At 42.8% G+C, this 23,573-nt stretch overlaps 1 protein-coding gene across 2 annotated transcripts in view; it reads right to left on the reverse strand.

Annotated features, from left to right (window-relative positions):
* The window catches only part of EIF2B3 (eukaryotic translation initiation factor 2B subunit gamma), a 147,926-nt gene that overhangs the window by 41,702 nt on the left and 82,651 nt on the right, over window positions 1-23,573 (reverse strand). For both annotated transcript variants that reach the window (XM_025404876.1, XM_025404868.1), the window contains exon 6: window positions 3,278-3,367. In XM_025404876.1, coding sequence (XP_025260661.1) covers window positions 3,278-3,367 — 90 coding nt within the window. The remainder of the gene's footprint in view (window positions 1-3,277; window positions 3,368-23,573) is intronic.

Here is a 23,573-nt window from a genome sequence, read left to right on the forward strand (position 1 = left end):
GCTGAGATCCGGCCACTGCACTCCAGCCTGGGCGACAGAGCGAGACTCCGTCTCAAAAAAAAAAAAAAAAAAAAAAAAAAAGAGGTATCACAGTCACAATACTCAGACTAAGCTCTGCTTTGGCCCTGGACATAGAATCCAACACATTTTGAATTAAAATGTTCAACAGATTCTGTGGAACATTCATCTATCATACCACATTCAGAAGTGGATAAAAAACTTGTAAAGTGTGTATAGTTACTAACTTCTCATCAAAGAGAGTACAGATTTTCTTCTCTCTGCAGTTCTCCTTATAGCTTTTCTGCTTAGTCAACTGTGGAAACCCACCTCTCTTCTTTCATTATTATTAATACTAAATTGCTTCTGTTACCTGTCACTACATCTCCTTTCCCCCATTCACCAAGTATATAGTGAATGCCTTACAAATCCAGGTAGCTATCCATTCTCAAAGAATTTGAGTGGAAAATGTTAACATGTAAACAACTAACAAAACCTAAGTGTGACTTTGTAGAAAACATGAAGCTTTCCTACATAAAGAACACAGGGTAGAATATGTTAACTCTCAGAGGTGAAATATAACAAAGGATTGCTATAGCAGTCCTTTCTTGAAGCTGGGTCTCTTAGGTTTACTCTTTCCATTAAAAGGAGTCATCATTTGATGACCAGATGATTATAAATGCCTCCTACTTATCTTGAAGAAATCTCTTTCCCATGCAGAATGGTTTATGTTCACTTGCCAGGTTGCATCATTGCTTATTTCCTATAAGACTATTCTGTTTAAAGATTTGTAACTCCCTGCTCAGCTTTCAAGACCTTCTACATGCTGCTATCTACCACCAACCAATTCAATCCCATCTCCCACAACTTTTCAAAGACCTTCACTATTCCAGCCAGGAACAAAGACTCTCCCTCAAGTAACATTCCAATTTGCCCTGCTGTGCCTTTTAACTTTTTCCAATATATTGAAATATATCAATTTTCAGTATATGCTCTTTGATTGCAGCAATTCTGAGAGGTGAAGGTAGATGTGGGAAGGAAAGAGATAAGGGTCTCCTAAACAGATCTGGAGGTGGGGAAACAGTATGTGCTGAGGCTCTGTATCATTCTCTACTGCAGCAGGTTCTGGGAAAGTCCCATTTGGCAGAGCTTCTGGCCAGGACCTATAGCCGTATCACCAACTTCAGGTTTGTCCTCAAGGTACACACACCATTGCACTACACTTGCCAGGTGTGGGAATAACTAACTGGTACTGGCCAAATGAGCTACAAATAAGCCATAACAACCAGGATGAGATGACTAGGTTTGCTGTAAAACTGCCTGCATATACAGACACTGAAAGCCACAATCCTCTTTGATAGTATTAAGAAAATATTATCAGTTTTTTGTAGGTGTGATAATGATATTAAGGTATTTATTAAAAAAAAAAAGAGCCTCTCTCTCTATATATATATATATATGTATACGTAAAATATATATCTATTTTAAATATCATCTTTATCCTGGAAGGGTCCTTTCATGCTGAAATATATTTACAGATGAAATTATGTCAAAATATTTACAGATGAAATTATATCAAAATGCCTTGCTTTAAAACAATTTACGGTAATGGGGGGAGAGAAATGGTGGCATATATAAAACAAAATTGACAATGAGTTGATAATTGTTGAAACTGTGTGATGGATACATGGGAGTTCATTATTTTCTTTACTTTTGCATTTATGTGAAATTTTCCACAGTAAATCATTTTTTAAAAAGTCATCCTTTCTAACACAGTTGTGTCCCCTCTGCCCATCAAGGTCTAGGCTCATTTCGTATGGCTTCATTTTTATTTGAGAGTGAAAAATAAACTCTTCAATGGTCAAGAGTTAATTTCATTTTTGGAATACAAACAGCCCAGACTGGTCACTGAGAAATAGGTCTTGGATCACCCTCTAAACTTGGCAACAAGTTACCCTGCTATCTAAAAAGCAAGGTCTCCACGTTCCACCATGGAGCTCAGGCTGTAATTTCTATGAGGGCAGGGCCATATCTGTTTATTTATCATTGATCCCATGGTTGATTTAGCACAATGCCTGCCTCATAATGAGTGCTTAATAAGTATGCGTTGATGGAATGAAAACATTTTTCAGAGGTCAGAAGGGAGCAGGGCAACAGTGTCCTTGGTAGGGGAAACAGAGATATAACAATCCTTGGGAAAGCTTTCTAAAAGTCCAAATGATTTGTTTTACCATTGGCTCTACATGGGCTTCCCCATAGGAACTTAGCAAGTGTTGTGGGGGGTGGGGGGTGAGGGGTAGGACACCGCAAGAAAGATCATACTGGGCAGGGGAACAATCCTCCTTCCTCTTAATATTCCGATATATATTCAAGTCCATCAGCCAAAGGCAGAGCTAGCATTTAAACTCAGGTTCTCAAATTCTTTTCTCCAGATGGTCTGAGATACCTCTTCCTACTGTGGTATCTGTTCACCTAGATAAGTTTCTGCCTTGAATAGCACTGGTGAACTTTCCAAACTTATCCAGCAGTCATCAAGGGAAGCTAGCTGCTCCTATTCTTAACCATGCAGTTATTAAATCTTTTCCCACCTGTTCCTTTGAGGACTGTAGCTGCTTTTCTTATAAAAAATCCTTGAGATCAACTGCAAAAGGGGTTTTCTCTTTGAAAACTCAAGTCCAGTGATCTGCCAACCACAATCTCTGGAAACTATTTAAGTCCTACAATTCTGTTCTCAAAAAAAAAAAAAAAAAAAAAAAAAAAAAAAAAAAAATCAGAAAGTGTGCCACATTTTGTTTCTCTGCACTCATTGAAGTGGACTTCTTTTCTAAAATTGGGGAGAAACTTGCTCTTCTTCTTCTCTTCTGTGGTTAAGTCTCTAGCTCTTTGCTAAGAGGGCCCATCTATAGTATAACTGCCTAGGAGAAGAACATGTAATTAGAGACAAATAGCATAAGGGCTGTGGAGCTCGATCCTGTTGAAGGAGGGAAGAAGAGCCTGGAACTGGGCAGAAAGAGGCACCATGGGTTACTACAAGTGTTACAAAATATTTTGTTGACGTATTATAACACACGCTGCAAAAATACAAGCAGGGGACTCTGTGGTACAGATAAAACAACACTATGTTGATGACATAATTTCATTTCTAAAACAAAAATGAGAACTGTGCTATTGTGCTATTTTTAGAAACTGGTTATCTAAATTATGAAGGTTTAAAACTTAAGGAATTCACAAAGTAGCTAGTTAAGCACTGTAGGTTTGACTCTACCACCCTTTTTCTTACCCATTTTCCATTAGGAAATCCACGACGTATTTTTTTAAACAGTAGAGGTGGGCATCCACAAGATCCGTGTGGAAACGTATTCTAGGGTACCTGCCAAAAAAAAGAAGAAGAAGAAGAAGAAAGAAGAGGCTCACAATCAGGTAACATGGTCTCCATTCTATTATTAGGTAGTAGGCACTGGTAAGTTTATGAGGGTCACAGCTATGCTGCCTACACCCCTTTCTGGGGAGACCAGGACAGTGGACCCCAGCCCTGATTCTACCACATAAAAGGTCTTTTCCCTAGAAACCCTATGGCATACTTTCCGAGGCTTTTAGGATTCTAAAGAAATCTGGTGAGATATCATATCATGATAATCTACCTTCTTCTATTCGATCATTAACATTTTTTTTTTTGAGACAGTCTTGCTCTGTTGCCCAGGCTGGAGTTCAGTGGTGTGATCTCGGCTCACTGCAACCTCTGTCTCCCAGGTTCAAGCAATTCTTGTGCCTCAGCCTACCAAGTAGCTGAAACTATAGTTGTGCACCACCATGCCCAGTTAATTTTTGTATTTTAGTAGAGATGGGGTTTCACCGTGTTGGCCAGGCTGGTCTTGAACTCCTGGTCTCAAGTGATCCACCCATCTCAGCCTCCCAGAGTGGTGAGATTCACAGGTGTGACCCACTGCACCTGGCCTCTATTATAAATTCTTATACACAATTCTTGTAACAAACATTTTCCTGCTTCTTACCCTAATTATCCTACTTTCCCCAGACCATACCTTAGCCATGCTTTCTTTTGCCTCCATGATTTGGTATGTATTCTCCATCTTTGCAGAAGATGGAGTAAAATTATATGAACAATCCTAACTTCCTACTCCTACTTATTTCTCAGGACTCACCCCAGGATACACTTCCTCTAGGAATCCTTCACTGACAACAGTGAAGTCTGTGCTCCCTCAACACTTGGTATCTACCTCGATTGGATAACTTAACATACAGTAAAGAAACAGACTATTTACTTTCTCTCTCTCCCACTAGACTGAATTTCAGTAGAGCAGAGATTTATCTTCACATCCTTAGCACTTAGCATTATGCCTGACACAGACTAAATGTCCAATAAATAGTTGTTGAATAAACAAATAAATGAATAAATTAGGTCAAATTAAGGCATCTGCCTAGGTGTAAAAAATGCCACACTGGTAACGTCTGGGGTCACTTTATTTAATAAAAATAAACACCCAGGGAAGAGAAGGGGAGTATGGTTAAAAAAAAAAAAAAAAAAGATTCCAGTCATAGATGCCTGGTTGTCGTTTTTCTTCTAACTCTGTGTTGCTTTGCTTTGACTGCCTTGTAGGTTTTTATTTTTATTTTTAGAGACAGGGTCTTGCTGTGGCTGGAGACAGCCACTTGTCTAGGCTGGAGTGCAGTGGTGCAATCATTGCTCACTGTAGCCTCTATCTCCTGGGCTCAAGTGATCTTCCTGCCTCAGCCTCCTGTAGCTGGGACTGCAGGCATGCACCACTATACCTGGCTAATTTTTTTTTTTTTTTTTTAATTTTTAGTAGAGACAAGATCCCACTATGTTGCTCAGGCTGGTCTTGGACTCCTGAGCTCAAGCAATCCCCCCGCCTTGGCCTCCCAAAGTGCTGGGATTACAGGTATGAGTCACCACACCTGGCTGCCTTATAGTTTTAAGGAAAATTATTATCATGGGATCTAGATACCCCAGAAGCAATTTATCCAATAAGTCATGGTGTACCAATCTGGGCTTCTATTCTTCTGCGAAAAGTGCAATATGAGTCAGAGACTTGGGAATCCCACACCCATACCATACACAAGCTAATTAATGTATACAATGAGGATGAAGAAGAAAGTAAAAGGTACTTTCACGGTTTAACTTTCTGAAATTCTCAAGTTCTACGAAAGTCCTCAAGGAATAGATTGTAGCAAATGTGGGTGTGGCTGTAGCAAATATGATTTGTGGTACCAGTGTTTCACTTGAACTCTACATCTTAATATTTCTTTCTTTTGATCTAACCAATTTGAAGAGTTGCAATCTCCTGTTCATTCCCTTGGTTTATAAATTCCTTTCATCATTCATACACTCCATATTATTTAATCTTCACAACTACCTTCTGAGGTAGATGTACTACTCTAATGTTTATAGTTGAGTCAACTTGTACTGATCGAGCCAGGATACAAATAACTTAAAAGTCTGAATAAGTATCTTCTAAACTGTTACCAATCCCTAGTATATATGGCATAAAATCTATATGGTATTTTATAAATGCTTTTTCAGTTTTAAAAAACTCTCGTTCTTCCATTTTTTATAAGACAAAATGTTCCAAAAATGTAACTGATATACTTAAGGATAGAGATGTAACTAGCTACCAAGCTGGAATATGATGCAGGAACAGAAATGGATGATTTGGAATTTTTTTTTTTTTCCTTTCAGGTTAAATGTGTAGTGAATATAAATCTTGGCACTGGGACATTAATGACATTTAAGTTGCCAAAAAGGAGGTTGCCTTATTTCATTTTATTGTTTTTAGAATTATATTAGAAATAAAGATTGATATTTTAAAACAAAACCAAAAACCTCAAAGAGGTACCAATGAAATGTGAATAACTGGCTTATGGCTCTGGGCCAGGATGATGTTTTGAGTCTATATATAATACAGAAAGAAATCAATAAATGGAAGTAAATAAGATATTTATAAATAGTTTTTTTTTTTTTTTTTTTTTTTTTTTTTGAGACAGAGTCTTGCTCTGTTGCCGAGATGGAGTACAGTGGCATGATCTCAGCTCACTACAAGCTCTGCCTCTGGGGTTCACACCATTCTCCTGCCTCAGCCTCCCGAGTAGCTGGGACTACAGGCGCCAGTCACCAGGCCCAGCTAATTTTTTGTATTTTTTTTTTAGTAGTCGGGGTTTCACCATGTTAGCCAGGATGGTCTCAATCTCCTGACCTCATGATCCGCCCGCCTCGGCCTCCCAAAGTGCTGGGATTACAGGCGTGAGCCACTGCGCCTGGCCAATTTTATGTTTTAAAAAAGAAAATATGGCCGGGTGCAGTGGCTCATGCCTGTAATCCCAACACTTTGGGAGGCCGAGGCAGAAGGATCGCTTGAGCTCAGGAGTTCAAGACCAGCCTGAGCAACATGGTGAAACCCAATCTCTATAAAAAATACAAATAGCCAGGTGTGGTGGCATGACATGTATCTGTAGTCCCAGCTACTAAGCAGGCTGAGGCGGGAAGATTGTTTGAGCCTGAGAGATTGAAGCTGTGGTGAGCCATGATCATGCCACTGCACTCCAGCCTAGAGGACAACAAAGACAGACCCTTTTGTTTTGTCTCAAAACAAAACAAAAAACAAAACAAAAGACCATCATTTGCCAACCATAGAAAAAGTCCATTGCAAATCACTTAAACCAGGAGCTGGAGGTTGCAGTGAGCCGAGATCGTGCCACTGCACTCCAGCCTGGTGACAGAACAAGAACTCATCTTAAAAAAAAATAAATCCACCGCAATTTTAAAAAGTCCATTGCAATAAAAAATTTATCGGAATCCTTTCGATGAATAAATAAAAGTGAGAAATTATATAAAAATTTAACCTTCATGATCTGCCCGCCTCGGCCTCCCAAAGTGCTGGGATTACAGGCATGAGCCACTGCGCCTGGCCAATTTTGTGTTTTAAAAAAGAAAACATGGCCGGGTGCAGTGGCTCACGCCTGTAAAGTCTATAAGACCTCTGAAGAACCACACATTTTTTCTTCTCTTCACCTAACTCTTTAAATTAAAAAAATGATTTTTATTTTTAACTTTTTCTTTTGGAGATGGAGTCTCATTCCATTGCACAGGCTGGAGTTCAGTGGTGTGATATCGGCTCACTGAAACCTCCGCCTCCCGGGTTCAAGCAATTCTCCTGCCTCAGCCTCCTGAGTAGCTGGGATTACAGGTGTGCACCACCACGCTGGCTAATTTTTGTATTTTTAGTAGAGACGGGGGTTTCACCATGTTGTCCAGGCTGGTCTTGAACTTCTGACCTCAGGTGATCCATCCATTTCAGCCTCTCAGAGTGCAGGGATTACAGGCATGAGCCACTACGCCTGGCCTGAGCACAATTCTAAAAGTGTTACTCTGTGTGTGTGTGTATTTGTGTGTGACATGGTTTGGCTCTGTGTCCCCACACAAATCTCATCTTGAACTGTAATCCCCACGTGTGGAGGGAGGGAAGTGATTGGATCATGGGGGCGTTTTCCCCCCATGCTGTTGTCATGATAGTGAGTGAATGCTCACAAGATCTGATGGTTTTATTTATTTTTTGAGATGGAGTCTTGCTCTGTCGCCCAGGCTGGAGTACAGTGGTGTGATCTCAGCTCACTGCAACCTCTGCCTCCCAGGTTCAAGTGATTCTCCTGCCTCAGCCCCCAAGTAGCTGGGATTACAGGTGCCCACCACCATGCCGGCTAATTTCTTTTGTATTTTTAGTAGAGACGGGGTTTTACCATGTTGGCCAGGCTGGTCTCGAACTCCTGACCTCAAGTGATCTGCCTGCCTCGGCCTCCCAAAGTGTTGGGAATACAGGTGCGTGCCACCATGGTTGGCTAATTTATTTTTTATTATTTTATTTTTAGTATAGATGGGGTTTTGCCATGTTGGCCAGGCTGGTCTCCAACTCCTGACCCCAGGTGATCGACCGCTTGGGCTTCCCAAAGTGCTGGGATGACAGGTACGAGCCACTGCACCTGGCTGAACTCAGAATTTCCGCTGTCAATTTCACCTTATCCAAAATTCTCTCCAAATTCTTTTTCTTTTTTTTTGAGACAGAGTTTCACTCTGTCACCCATGCTGGAGTGCAGTGGCGCCATCTCGGCTCACTGCAAACTCTGCCTCCCGCGTTCACGACATTCTCCTGCCTCAGCCTCCCAAGTCGCTGGGACTACAGGTGCCCGCCACCACTCCTGGCTAATATTTTGTAATTTTAGTAGGGATGGGGTTTCACCATGTTAGCCAGGATGGTCTCGATCTCCTGACTTCGCGATCTGCCCGCCTCGGCCTCCCAAAGTGCTGAGATTACAGGGGTGAGCCACTGCACCCGGCCTGTACTTGTGATTTGATTATCTTCATTTGTTCAAAAGTTATCCTTTCTAGCCAGGTGCCTTGGCATTGCACCTACAGTCCCAGCCACTTGGCAGGCTGGGGGTGGGAAGATCACTTGAGCCTGGGAGTTTGAGGCCAGCCAACACAGTGAGACCTTGTATTTTTGTTTGTTTATTTGTTTTTAAAAAGTAGGCCAGGCATGGTAGCCCTCACCTATAATCTAAGCACTGTGGGAAGCCAAGGCAGGAAGAATGCTTTGGCTCAGGAGTTCAAGACCACCTGGGCAACATGGAAAGGCCCTGTCTCTACTAAAAATTTAAAAATTAGCTGGGTGTGGTAGTGTACACTTGTGGTTCCAACTACATGGGAGGCTGAGGCAGGAGGATCACTTGAGCCTGGGAGGTCGAGGTTGCAGTGAGCCATGACTGCGCCACTACACTCCAGTCTGGGCGCCAGAGGGAGACCCTGTCTCAAAAGAAAAGAAAAAAAAAGTACATAATGCAGTACTATAATGCAGTGTAACTGTAATAGGGAAGATGAAATTACTTCTGAAAAATGATTTTTGGAATTAAACACTCCTATGAATCTACCACTGCAGACTGGGTATGATGGCTCACACCTGTAATCCCAGCACTTTGGGAGGCTGAGGCGGGCAGATCACTTGAGGTCAGGAGTTTGAGACCAGCCTGCCCAATATGGTGAAACCCTGTCTCTACTAAAAATACAAAAAATAGCCAAGTGTGGTGGCATATGCTTGTAGTCCTAGCTACTCGGGAGGCTGAGGTGGGAGGACTACTTGAACCCAGGAGGTGGAGGTTGCAGTGAGTTGAGAGTTTGCCACCACACTCCAGCCTGGGCAACAAGTGAGACTGTCTAAAAAAAAAAACAAAAAAAACCTAGATGCAGTTGTTCACACCTGTAATCCCAGCACTTTGGGACGCCGAGGCAGATAGATCATCTGAGGTTGGGAGTTCGAGACCAGCCTGGAGTTCGCCAACATGGTGAAACCCTGTCTCTACTAAAAACACAAAAATTAGCCAGGTATGGTGGCGCATGCGTATAATCCCAGCTACTCATGAGGCTGAGGTAGGAGAATCACTTGAACTTGGGAGGTGGACGTTGCAGTGAGCTGAGATTGTACCACTGCACTCCAGCCTGGGCGACAGAGTCAGACTCTTTCTCAAAAAAGAGGAATCATACAATATTTATCCTTTTGTGACTGGCTTATTTCATTTAGCATAATGTTGTCAAGGTTTATCTGTGTTGCAACATGTGTCAAAATTTCCTTCCTTTTTAAGGCTGAATACATTCCCTTGTATGTATTGACCACATTTTGTTTATCCATTCATCTGTTGATGAACATTGGGTTTCTTCCACCTTTTGGCCATTGTGAGTAATGCTATAAACATGGGTGTACAAATATTTATTCAAGTCTCTGCTTTGACACATACACTTCTTTAAAAAATTTTTTTAAGGAAATAAAATTTCGAATATACATAAAATTCAGGATAAATTCTCATATATCCATCAATCAGGTTAAATAATTTTCAACATTTTGCCAATCTTTTTTATTTTTATTTTTGCTATAGTACTTATCATGAGTTGAATTGTGTTCTCCACAAAAGATATTGAAGTCATAACCCTCCAGTACCTGTAAATGTGATCATATTTGGAAACAGAGTCTTTGCAGATGATCGAGTTAAGATGAAGTCTTTTTTTTTTTTTTGGGGGGGGGGCCATCAATCCAATATAGGTAGTGTCCTTATAGAAAGGGAAATTTGGACACAGAGACAGATATGTAAAGGGAAAACGAGGTAGAGATATGGGGAGAATGTCATCTATAAGCCAAAGATGCCTGAGGCTACTAGAAGATAGGAGAGAGGCATGAACAGATTCTCCCTTACCACCCTCAGAAGGAACCACCTGCTGACACCTTGGAATTTGGACTTCTGCCCTCCAGAACTGTAAGACAATAAATTTCTGCTGTTCTAAGTCACCCAATTTATGTACTTTGTTATGGCAATCCTGGCAAACTATACAGTATTTTAAAGCAAATGCCAGATATTGTGTCATTTTTACCTATAAATATTTCAGTATGTGTAGTATATATTTCTAATTGCTAAGAACTTTACAATATAATTTTGATGTCATTATCAATGATATAATAATGTCATCTAGTATCCTATCTGTATTGATTTGTCTTTTTCCATCTGGTTTATCTGATTTGAGATCCATTAAAGTTCTCACATTACATTTGCTTATTTTATTTTATTTTATTTTTTATTTTACTTTATTTTTTTTTGAGACGGAGTCTCGCTCTGCCGCCCAGGCTGGAGTGCAGTGGCTGGATCTCAGCTCACTGCAAGCTCCGCCTCCTGGGTTCACGCCATTCTCCTGCCTCAGCCTCCCGAGTAATTGGGACTACAGGCGCCTGCCACCGCGCCTGGCTAGTTTTTTTGTATTTTTTAGGAGAGACGGGGTTTCACCGTGTTAGCCAGGATGGTCTCGATCTCCTGACCTCGTGATCCGCCCGTCTCGGCCTCCCAAAGTGCTGGGATTACAGGCTTGAGCCACCGCGCCCAGCCTGCTTATTTTATTTTTTTGAGATGGAGTCTTGCTCTGTGACCCAGGCTGGAGTGCAGTGGCGTGATCTTGGCTCACTGCAACCTCTGCCTCCCAGGTTCAAGCGATTCTCCTACCTCAGCCTCCAGAGTAGCTGGGGTTACAGGCATGCACCACTACACCTGGCTAATTTTTGTATTTTTGGTAGAGATGGGGTATTACCATACTGGCCATGCTGGTCTCGAACTCCTGGCCTCAAGTGATCCGCCTGCCTCAACCTCCCAAAGTGCTGGGATTACAGGCATGAGCCACCGTGCCTGGCCACATTTGCTTATTTCATTTTTAAAAATTCCAGCTGGGTGAGGTGGAGCATGCCTGTAGTTCCAGTTATGGGGAAGGCTAGTCTGGGCCTGTCTCTCTCTTTCTTTCTCTCTCTCTCTCTCTCTCTCTCTCTGTGTGTGTGTTTGTGTGTGTGTGTGTGTGTGTGTGTGTGTGTGTGTGAGAGAGAGAGAGAGAGAGAGAGAGAGACAGGGTGCTCTGTCGCCCAGGCTGGAGTGGAGTGGAGCAATCACAGCTCACTGTAGCCTTGAACTCCTCAGCTCAAGCTATTCTCCTGCCTCAGCCTTCTGAGTAGCTAGGACTACAGGCACGCGTCACCATGCCCAGTTAACTTTTCAGATTATTTGTAGACAGGGTCTCACTATGTTGTCCAGGCTGGTCTTGAACTCCTGGGCTCAAGGGATCCTCCTGTCTTGGCCTTCCAAAATGTTAGGATGACAGGCATGGGCCACCATGCCTGGCTGAGACCTTGACTCTTAAAAAAAAAAAAATTTCCCTTTCTTATTTCCCTATGAAGCCATTAATCTGTTAGATTGGGTCACCTGTCTTATAGAACATTCATGTTCTGAATTTGGCTGATTGCTTTATTTTAGTGTCTTCTAGCTTTATTTATTTACTTATTTATTTATTTAGAGCTGGGATCTTACTCTGTCACCCAGGCTGGAATGCAGTGGCACTATCTTAGTTTACTGCAGCTTCCAACTCTTCAGTTCAAGCAATCCCCCTACCTCAGCCTCCCAAGTAGCTAGGACCATAGGTGCAAGCTGCCACACCTGGCTAATTTTGTATTTTTCTATGGGGCTTCACTATGTTGTCCAGGCTAATCTTGAGCTCCCAGCCTCAAGTGATACTCCTACCTTGGCCTCTCAAAGCGCTGGGATTACGGGCATGAACCACTGCACCCAGCCTATGTCTTAAACAAAACAAAACAAAACAAAACAAAAACAGCTGTATGGAAGTATAATTTACATACCATAAAATTCACCTGTTTTAGACATACAATTTAATGATTTTTAGAAAATGTACAGAGCTATGAAACTATCACTACAATCCAGTTACAGAACATTTACTCAAACGATATCACATGACTGTTTATAATCAAACATTCCCCTTTCCACCTCATTAAAGACCTTCTGCACAGCAAAAGAAACTAGCAACAGAGTAAACAGACAACCCACAGAATGGGAGGAAATATTCTCAAACTATGCAACTGACAAAGGTGTAATATCCAGCATCTATAAGGAACTTAAATCAACAAGCAAAAAACAAGCCCATTAAAAAGTGGGCAAAGGACATGAACAGACACTTCTCAAAAGAAGACATACAGGCAGACAACAAACACATGAAAAAATGAGGTGGACTCTTAGTTCTGTTCCATAGATCTGTATGTCTGTCCTCAATATCACTAATCATCAGAGAAATACAAATCAAAGCCACAATGCGATACCACCTCATGCCAGTCAGAATGGCTACTATTAAAAAGTCAAACAACAACAACAACAGATGCTGGTGAGACTGTGGAGAAAAAGAAATGTTTATACACTGTTGGTGGGAATGTAAACCAGTTCAGCCACTATGGAAAGCAGTTTGGAGATATTTCAAAGCACTAAAAATAGAACTACCATTCAACCCAGCAATCCATTACTGGGCATATATCCAAACGAAAAGACATTGTTCTACCAAAAAGACAAGTGCCCTGGTATGTTCATCACAGTACTAGTCACAATAGCAAAGACATGGATTCAACCTAGGTGCCCATCAACAGTGGACTGGATAAAGAAAATGTAGTGCAATATGTATCATGAAGTACTATGCAACTATAAAAAAGAACAAAATCATGTCCTTTGCAGCAACATGGATATAGCTGGAGGCCATTATCCTAAGCAAAGTAATGTAGAAACAGAAAACCAGGTATCACATGGTCTCACTTATAAGTGGGAGCTAAACACTGGATACACATAGACATTAAGATGGGAACAATAGGCTGGGTGCAGTGCCTCACGCTTGTAATCCCAGCACTTTGGGAGGCCAAGGCGTGTGGATCACTTGAGGTTAGGAGTTTGAGACCAGCCTGGCCAAAACGTGGTGAAACCCCATCTCTACTAAAAATACAAAAATTAGCCAGGCATGCTGGCAGATACCTGTAATCCCAGCTACTCAGGAGGTTGAGGCAGGAGAATTGCTTGCACCCGGGAGGTGGAGGCTGCTGTTAGCTGATATCATGCCAGTGCACTCCAGCCTGGGCAACAGAGTGAGAATCATCTCAAAAAAAAAAAACAAAAAAACAAAAACAAAAAAAATGGGAACAATAGACATTGAGGATACATAATGCGGGGGAGGGAGGAGAGCAAGAGTTGAAAAAACACCTGTTTTGTTCTACGCTCACTACCTGGGTGATGGGTTCAATCACACCCAAATCTCACCATCATACAATATACCATGTAACATACTTGCACATCTAAGTAACAGTTGAAATAATAATAATAATTTAAAAAAAAAATCCCCTTTCTTGTCACATCTCAGGCAATCACTAATCTGCCTCCTGTCTCTATAGATTTATAGATTTGCTTTTTCTGTCACTTAAAAAAAAACTGTAGCCATTCTATTGGGTGTGAAGTGGTATCATCAAGGTTTTGGTTTGCATTTCCCTATGACATGATGTTGAGGATCTTTTCATGTGCTTGTCAGCCATTTGTGTATCTTCTTTGGTGAAATGTTCATTCAAGTCTTTTGCCTATTTTGAAATTAGGTTGTTAGTGATTTTTTTGAGTTGGAAGAGTTCTTATCTTTTCATTTCCTTATTTTCTTTCTTTTCTCAGAGACAGGGTCTTGCTCCATCACCCAGACATGATCAAAACTGCAGTCTAGAACTCCTGGGCTCAACTGATCCTAATGCCTCAGTTTCCCAAGGAGGTGGGACTACAGGCTCATGCCATGCCTGGCTAATTAAAAAAAAAATTTTTTTTTGACATGCAGTTTCACTCTTATTGCCCAGGCTGGAGGGCAATGGTGTGATCTCAGCTCACTGCAACCCCCGCCTCCCAGGTTTAAGCAATTCTCCCGCCTCAGCCTCCTGAGGAGCTGAGATTACAGGCGTACACCACCACAACTGACTTATTTTTGTATTTTCAGTAGAGATGCGGTTTCGCCACGTTGGCCAGGCTGGTCTCAAACTCCTGACCTCAGGTGATCCACCCGCCTTGGCCTCCCAAAGCGCTAAGATTACAGGTGTGAGCCACTACGCCCGGCCCCTTTAAGATTTTTTATAGAGATAGGGTCTCACTTTGTTGCCCAGGCTTTTCTCACACTCCCAGCTCCAAACGATCCTCCTGCCTCAGATTCCCAAAGTGCTGGGATTACAGGCATGAGCCACTGGGCCTGGCCTCTTTTTTTTCTTCTTGAGACAGAGTCTCATTCTGTCATCCAGGCTGGAGTGCTGTGGCGTGATCACAGCTTACTGCCCCCTCAACCTCCCTGAGCTCAGGTGATCCTCCCTCCTCAGCCTCCTGAGTAGCTAGGACTATAGGTGCATGACACCACACCTGGCTAATTTTTGCGTTTTCTTTGTAGAGACGTGTTTTGCCATGTTCTCCAGGCTGGTCTTGAACTCCTGGTTCAAGCGATCCACTTGGTTTGGCCTCCCAAAATGCTGGGATTACCTGCATGAGCCACTGTACCTGACTCTCATTTTCTTAATGGTGTCTTTGGGGTTCAAAATCTTTAATTTTTAAGAAATAAAATTTATAAAACTCTTACAGTTTTAGCTCTCATGTTAGGTCTGTAATCCAAGTAAGGATCAAACTGCTCTAGCACAATTTGTGTAAAAATCTATCCTTTTCCTGTTGAGTTGCCTGGAGATCTCAGGTGAAAATCAATGACCATAAACCTAAGGGTTTATTTTTGGACTCTTAGTTCTGTTCCACAGATCTGCATGTCTGTCCTTATGCCAGTACCATACTTGTTTTTTTTTTTTTTTGAGACAGAGTCTCGCTCTGTCGCCCAGGCTGGAGTGCAGTGGCACAATCTTGGCTCACTGCAAGCTCTGCCTCCCGGGTTCACACCATTCTCCTGCCTCAGCCTCCCCAGTAGCTGGGACTACAGGCGCCTGCCACCACGCCCAGCTAATTTTTTTGTATTTTTAGTAGAGACGGGGTTTCACCGTGTTAGCCAGGATGGTCTCAATCTCCTGACCTCGTGATCCACCCGCCTCGGCCTCCCAAAGTGCTGGGATTATAGGCATGAGCCACCGCGCCCGGCCTTGACATCATACTTGTCTTGACTACCATAGCTTTATAGTAAGTTTTGAGCTTGGGAAGTATAAGTTCTTCAACTTTTTTGTTGTTTTTCAACATTGTTCTGGATATTCTGTGTTCTTTGTATTTCCATATAACTTTTTTTTTTTTTTTTTTTTTGAGACGGAGTCTCACGCTGTCGCCCAGGCTGGAGTGCAGTGGCGCGATCTCAGCTCACTGCAAGCTCCGCCTCCCGGGTTCACACCATTCTCCTGCCTCAGCCTCCTGAGTAGCTGGGACTACAGGCGCCCGCCACCGCGCCCGGCTAATTTTTTGTATTTTTAGTAGAGACAGGGTTTCACTGTGGTCTCGATCTCCTGACCTTGTGATCCGCCCGCCTCGGCCTCCCAAAGTGCTGGGATTACAGGCATGAGCCACCGCGCCCGGCCCCATATAACTTTTAAGATGAGCTTGTCAATTTCAGCAAAAAAATCCAACTGAGATTCTAATACGGTTTGTGATAATCCTATAGATCGGTGAGAGCTGCCCTCTTAGATCACTTGGGCCCAGGAAGTCGAGGCTGCAGTGAGCTATGATTGCACTACTGCACCCCAGCACCTGAGTGACTAAGCAAGACCCTGTCTCAAAATAATTTAAAAAAAAAAAAAAGAAAGAAAAAAAAAAAAAGAAATGTTCCCAGTCGGGCACAGTGGCTCATGCATGTAATCTCAACACTTTGGGAAGCCAACGTGGGAGGACTGCTCAAGCTCAGGAGTTCAAGACCAGCCTGGGCAATATAAGGAGACCTCGTCTCCACAAAAAATAAAGAAATAAAAATCAGCCAGGCATGGTGGCATATGCCTGAGGTCCCAGCTACTTTGGCGTCTAAGGTGGGAGGACTGTTTGAGCCCAGGAGCTTGAGGCTGCTGTGAGGCATGAATGTGCCACTGCACTCCAGCTTGGGCAACAGAAAAGAGACCCTCTCTTAAAATAAAATAAAATAAAATAAAATAAAATAAAATAAAATAGATCCCAAAGAAGCAGCCGCCTGCTTTGGGCAGATTACTTTTAAATTTCAAGGAGTTCAAGAACCAAGCTGTACCTGTGTTTCAATATTTATTTACCCAAGTTTGTTCCAAATATTAACAACACATACTGTATGTCAGGGACAAAGCTTTAGGATTTCTAGGGAAGCTGTAAGAAAGACTAACACACAGCCACTGGTCTATGAGATCATGCAGGACTGCATACTTTGAACTCTTCTGAGATTTGCTTTAATTTAAAGAAAACTGAACACAAAGATGTATATACCATGAACATTGTACAAAACATCTGTGAACTATAGAGCTAGGGAATAAAAAAAGCAGTTCAGAAAGGTAGCCTTGAAAGAAGGAAATATGTCCATGAAAGACAAAATTAGTACTTCAAATGTCCAAAGCTCTTAGTGACTCTAAAAAAAGGTCTTTAGTTAACAACAAGATCTTTAATTTTCCCCCAAAAGATCTCCAGGGATTTTCAGATCCTGATTCCCTTCAAATCTACAAAGGTCCCTAGGCTCAGGGCAATGCCAAATGTTCTTGAGGTCTGCTCCCTTCTTCCCCGTTCCCAGCATCATCATGTGTGTGGGAGGAACTGAGTTGTTTTTATCCTGCTCACTGCATAAGTACAGCAGAAGCCAACTGGGAGTTCTATTCCCCAATATGCTCATTGTACAATGCTTAGCTCCTAGAAGGGTGGGTAGAAAAGAGCTGACAGGCAAAGAAGCAGTTTATAGTAGCTGCATGTTTAAAAACTGAAATTCATCTAGACACCCTGTGTGAACACATTTAGATTTTCGGCACTGCTGTGAATGAGATCGTAAGAATTTCTAGCCTAGTGCGAGAAATGGTGTGCATGTTGATATAGTCCACAGTGACTCAGTGAGGAAGGAAAGCCATCATTAATTTAAACTGAGTGTGTTGGCTAGGTGTAATGGCTCATGCCATAATCCCAGCACTTTGGGAGGCCGAGGTGGATGGATCACCCGAGGTCAGGAGTTTGAGACCAGCCTCCCAACATGGCAAAACCCCACCTCTACTAAAACTACAAAAAATTAGCCAGGTGTGGAGGCACGCACCTGTAATCTCAGCTACTCAGGAGGCCGAGGCAGGAGACTCACTTGAACCTGGGAGGTGGAGGTTGCAGTGAGCTAAGATTATGCCACTGTACTCCAGCCTGGGAGACAGAGCAGACTCTGTTTCAAAAAAAAAGGAAAAAATAAAAAACAAAAAAACCCAAAAACTGAGTGCGTCTTGCCAGCTTATATGGCTGCACAGAATGACTTTTTCCAAACCAAGCTAAGTTCAAAGTTTGGGGACCAGAGAAAGGTATTGGGTGAGAACAGAATGAAGAAAACCCAGTTGCACAAAAAAATGTCAAATACAAGAGAAACTTAGTTTTATCACAGGCTTCTCTTTGCCTAAATATGAATGTTAACAGAAAGGAAGTGTCATGGATGGCTTCTGAATTCAGATGCCAGTGGAACTGGAGCTTGAAACTAGAGACAACAATTCGGATGAGGATAAAAGCTTCCTACAGTAACTTAACTATCTTGCAGTGTTCAATGCAACAACATAACTCCTCTATTTGAAGACCTTCAGATAATCACCTTCTACTTTATTTGGCAATCTTTTTTTTTTCTTTTTTTTAATTGAGATGGAGTCTTGTTCTGTCACCCAGGATGGAGTGCAGTGGCACGATCGCGGCTCACTGCAAGCTCTGCCTTCTGGGTTCACACCATTCTCCTGCCTCAGCCTCCTGAGTAGCTGGGACTACAGGCGCCTGCCCCCACACCCGGCTAATTTTTTTGTATTTTTAGTAGAGACGGGGGTTTCACCATGTTAGCCAGGATGGTCTCGATCTCCTGACCTTGTGATCTGCCCACCTCGGCCTCCCAAAGTGCTGGGATTACAGGCGTGAGCCACTGCGCCCAGCCAGATTTGGCAATCTTAAACATGTTCCAACAAAGAAGTGTCTTCTCTCCCACTAAAAGAATCAGAGCTAATTCACTGCTTCCTAATCACTGCAATTTAGAAGAAACTAGAGACCAAGATATGCTTGAAATAATCAAGTATGCTCAGAACTAGGGAAAAGGGAATGACCTACGGCTACTACTTACTAGCTACCTTTAATTTTAACAAGAGATGCTGGGGCAAGCACCTGTGGTGTGGCTATCTGGTATTTGCTATATAGGAAGGCACTAGCCATACCATCCCAATGCCTGATCTTGGTCTCACTGTAAGTGGTAGGAATAACAGATTCTTGATTGTTAGGAGTGCATATGGAGTTATCAAACTAGACGTCTGCCTGTTCAGCAGGGTAGGCTATCTCACCATAGCCCTGAGGTGCTCAGGCCCTCTCAAAAAAAAAGCAGTTGTGTTGAGGTGAAAACCCTGGACTCAAAGCAGCAGAGTCTGCCAACAGTGGAAGGATTCTTAAGAGTTCCAAGTGCTGCTCCAGGTCCAGTTTTTAGGTGACCTTGTGCATTTGTTCTTGTTCTTGTCCACATCCAGCTTTCCTTTCTGACTGATGGCCCGGCTGACTGATAGTGATTTCAGGCTCAACACTAGACACAGAAACAACAGCATACATACACTACTCTATGAGCTTCCATTAATTGTGTAATAAATTCTTTATTTTCTATGACTCACAGCATTTCTGTTTCTCTGATATAAAAATTGCTACTAGAAGTGGTCCTGGGGAAAAGAAAAAAAAACCCCAGAATCTTGAAGATGGGTTTGCTGAACTTGTTCTGTGTTATTTGGAATTGGTTCTCTGATTTGATTAGATTTAAAGGCCTATCAACTAATTGGATGAGGCCCACCCAGATTAGCCAAGATAATCTCTCTTACTTAAAATCAATGGATTGTTGCTATTAATTACATACAAAAATACCTTCATAACAACACCTAGATTAGTGTTTGACGGAATAAATGGATACTACAGACTAGCAAAATTGATACATAAAACTAACCATCACACAGACTAATGAGAGCCACATGTCTAATAAGTAACACAGGAATTGGCAAAGCCTTCCTAGGCAGAATCACACTGCTGTTCACCCTCACCCATCTCAACTCAGCGTGCCAGAACCTGCTGAGATCTAGAAGTCTCTCACTCCCCAAGAGGTGCTCAAGAAAGCACTCTGCACAGCACCACCGACAAGAAGCTTCTACTCAAAGATAAGCCCAAGAGTGTTATGTCTCTCAAGTTATCCCTCAAAGCTGCCTGGCCCATACAACACTGGGTGAAAACTGACACATTCATTTGCACTCCACTCTAGTCTCACTGGTCTAGCCAATATGACATTTCAGCAGGTCATGCCCATCATGAGGTAGAGTCTGTTTTCTCATCTCATGAATCTAGGCTGGCCTTGTGACAGCCTTGACCAGAATTCTCCCAAGTACACTAAGCAATATTCCTACTGTCTTCAGGCCTGGTTCTAAGCTGGTTGTGTGGGAGATGGTCATGGCAAAGGTTCATTGAAGGATCACTCAAGAGTTCATGCCTCAAAGCTTTGTTTCAGCTTCTGCATGGCTAGAGTTATACTAAATTTAAATATATATACATTTGAGATGGAGTTTTACTCTTGTTGCCCAGGCTGGAGGGCAGTGGCACGATCTCGGCTCACTGCAACCTCTGCTTCTCAGGTTCAAGCAATTCTCCTGCCTCAGCCTCCCAAGTAGCTGGGATTACAGGCATGCGCCACCACACCCGGCTCATTTCTTGTATTTAGTAGAGACAGGGTTTCATTATGTTGGTCAGGCTGGTCTTGAACTCCTGACCTCAGGTGATCCACCCACCTCGGCCTCCCAAAGTGCTGGGATTACAGGCATGAGACACCGTGCCCGGGATAAAAGATATTATAAAACAACCTAGCTCAGACATTCCCCACCCTTGAGGTTCAACAGCTGGGTAAGTAACTTTCTCCTAAGTACCAGGTATGTACAAGACACTAAGTTGACATCTATATATTAATGCTTACAAATTTATTTATTTTTTTTTTTTTGAGACGGAGTCTCGCTCTGTCACCCAGGCTGGAGTGCAGTGGCCGGATCTCAGCTCACTGCAAGCTCCGTCTCCCGGGTTTACGCCATTCTCCTGCCTCAGCCTCCGGAGTAGCTGGGACTACAGGCGCCCGCCACCTCGCCCGGCTAGTTTTTTGTATTTTTTAGTAGAGACGGGGTTTCATCGTGTTAGCCAGGATGGTCTCGATCTCCTGACCTCATGATCCACCCGCCTCGGCCTCCCAAAGTGCTGGGATTACAGGCTTGAGCCACCGCGCCCGGCCATGCTTACAAATTTATATCTGAAGCATAGTCCTATCCTCGGAGCACTGAGTCTATACATGACTTCCTCCTGTTTACCTGGATCCCCAAATGAACTTTGGATTTCCCTGCTACAAACCCAGTGCTCCCTATCTCATTACTATCCTGCTGCTCAAACCTGAAATGTGAGTCTTTTTTGACACCACTCCACTTCTCAACCCCAAGGTTCAAACACCAAGTCCTCAGATTTTACCTGCTAAATCCTTCTCTAATTTATCTACTTTTCTCCAACTCTACTGTCAATACCCTAGTTCAAATACCATTACTTCTCCCTGGATTACTACAATACCCTCCTTTACTTGGTCTCTCTGCATCCTCTCTTACCCAACTCCAATCCCTTCTCCATATTGCATCCAGAGTTATCTTTCGAAGGCAAATTTGATCGTGTCATTCCCTAATAAAATGCTTTGGTAGTAGCTGGGCGCGGTGGCTCATGCCTGTAATCCCAGCACTTTGGGAGGCCAAGGTGGGCGGATCACGAGGCCAGGAGATGGAGACCACCCTGGCCAACATGGTGAAACCCTATCTCTACTAAAAATACAAAAATTAGCTGGGTGTGGTGGGGCATGCCTGTAATCCCAGCTACTTGGGAGGCTGAGGCAGGAGAATCGCTTGAATCAGGGAGTTGGAGGTGGCAGTGAGCCAAGATTGCGCCATTGCACTCCAGCCTGGCGGCAGAGTGAAGCTCCGTCTCAAAAACAAACAAAAAATGCTTCGGTAGTTGGGACTATAGTAGATTGTTTTAAAAATGGTCACAGCTGGGCGCGGTGGCTCACACCTGTAATCCCAGCACTTTGGGAGGCTGAGGTGGGCGAATCACCTGAGGTTGGGAGTTCGAGACCAGTCTAACCAACATGGAGAAACCCTGTCTCTACTAAAAATACAAAATTAGCCGGGCATGGTGGCGCATGACAGCTACTCAGGTGGTTGAGGCAGCAGAATTGCTTGAACCTGATAGGCGGAGGTTGCGGTGAGCCGAGATCGTGCCACTGCACTCCAGCCTGGGCAACAAGAGCAAAACTCCATATCAAAAAAAAGAAAAAAAAAAAGGTGACCACAATTATTCCCCTCTCTGTACCCGTATACTTTTGTAAAGTGACTTTGCAGCTCCTCCCATCATGAGGTAGAGTCTATTTTGTTATCTCATGACTCTGGGCTGGGCTTGTGACTGCTCTGATCCAAAGAATGTGGTGCAAATGATGCTGTTCCAGCCCTTTCTCCAATACACAAGGTTAAGAAGTCTCATCTCTGCCCACAAAGACTCTGTTGCCAGAGCACATTCAAACACAAGATGACACTCTGGCTCCATTAATGTCCTCTTTCAACAAATTTACTAGGATTCTACTATATGTCAGGCCATGTATTAGACCTTAGGTCTACAAAGACAAAATACAACCACTATCCTTATGTAACTTATAATCCAGAGCAATACAGGGTTATAGATGTTACCACAGAACTTTCCTCAGGATATAGGGGAGCACAAAGGAAGAAGGACAGTTCTGCCTATAACAGGAAAGATTAGAAAAATCTTCACAGAAAAATGATACTTGAGCTGAGTCTTGAAAGAAAAATGGGTACTTAGCCAGGGAGAGAAGAGTAACTTTGGCTGAAGGATTACCAGGAATGGTGAAAAGTAAAAGGACAGAGGCATTAAAAGGAATGCAGAAGTTAAGAGAACTATAAGCAATTTTTCATAGCTACTGATAGAATGTTGAGAATGGGGTTGTGGTAGAGAAAGATATAAGGCTGGAGGGGTAAGCATGATTAGATAACTGAGGGCTTTAGGAATTTGTGCTTTATTCTATAAGCAATGTATTTATAGGTTTGGGGTAAAGAGATAGCAGAAAGCAAAGTTGAAAATTCTGGAGAGTGTTGAAAAATCTAATGGCGAAAAGGTTCCAGGAGTGGCAGAAGAAAGGGGGTAAAAGGCATAAATTGAAGGGACTGGCCCCAAACTTCTTCCAATGCTGGAGGAAAGGAATCGAAGGTGGGTCTGAATAAAGGCAAAGTCATGGATGGGGTAGCTGGGGAAATCAGCAGGCCTGTGTTTTGACAGGAGAGTGGTGATGGCAGAGAACAGCTTCTGAGAGGAGTGAAAAGCTGGCCCAGGACAAATGGAACAATGCAGAGTGATTCTGAGGGTTCAGCTAAGATAGGAGCCATGAATTTATAGTGCTGCCAATTTATATCCGTACATAATATTTCTCCTAAAGACTTTGGACTTGGAGAGAAATGCTTGAAGGCACAGGACCTAGACCGGATGAAGAAGGAAATGAAGGGAGAGAGAGAGAGAGAGAGAGAGGGAGAGAAAAAAGAGAGGGTAGGAGTGGTAGTAGTAAGGGACTAGAAAGATTTGAGGCTGAAATGAAGGAAACAGGATTCTGAGTAAAGATGGCAGATTAAACACAAGTGTTAACCCATCCTCCTTCTGAAAACTCATTGAAGTGTCAGTACAGAATTTTTTTTTAAGACATAAACCCACAAGGACAAAGACCACAAGAAGAGATGATGACAAAATTTCGGAAGCTGGAAAACCAAAGGATGGTGGTGGTAACAGATTCAGCATATCCAAGAAAGCTGAATCCTAAACCATCTATAAGGAAAGCTAAGAAGCAACTTGATTTGTATCTCAGGAGCCCTGAAATGATCACGAATTGGCAGCACAGCTTTTACCCACCCAGGCAGGAGATTGGAAGATTGTTCTCTGAAGTC

The sequence above is a fragment of the Theropithecus gelada genome, chromosome 1, assembly GCF_003255815.1.
Source record: "Theropithecus gelada isolate Dixy chromosome 1, Tgel_1.0, whole genome shotgun sequence".
In the NCBI taxonomy this organism is placed as follows: Eukaryota; Metazoa; Chordata; class Mammalia; order Primates; family Cercopithecidae; genus Theropithecus; species Theropithecus gelada.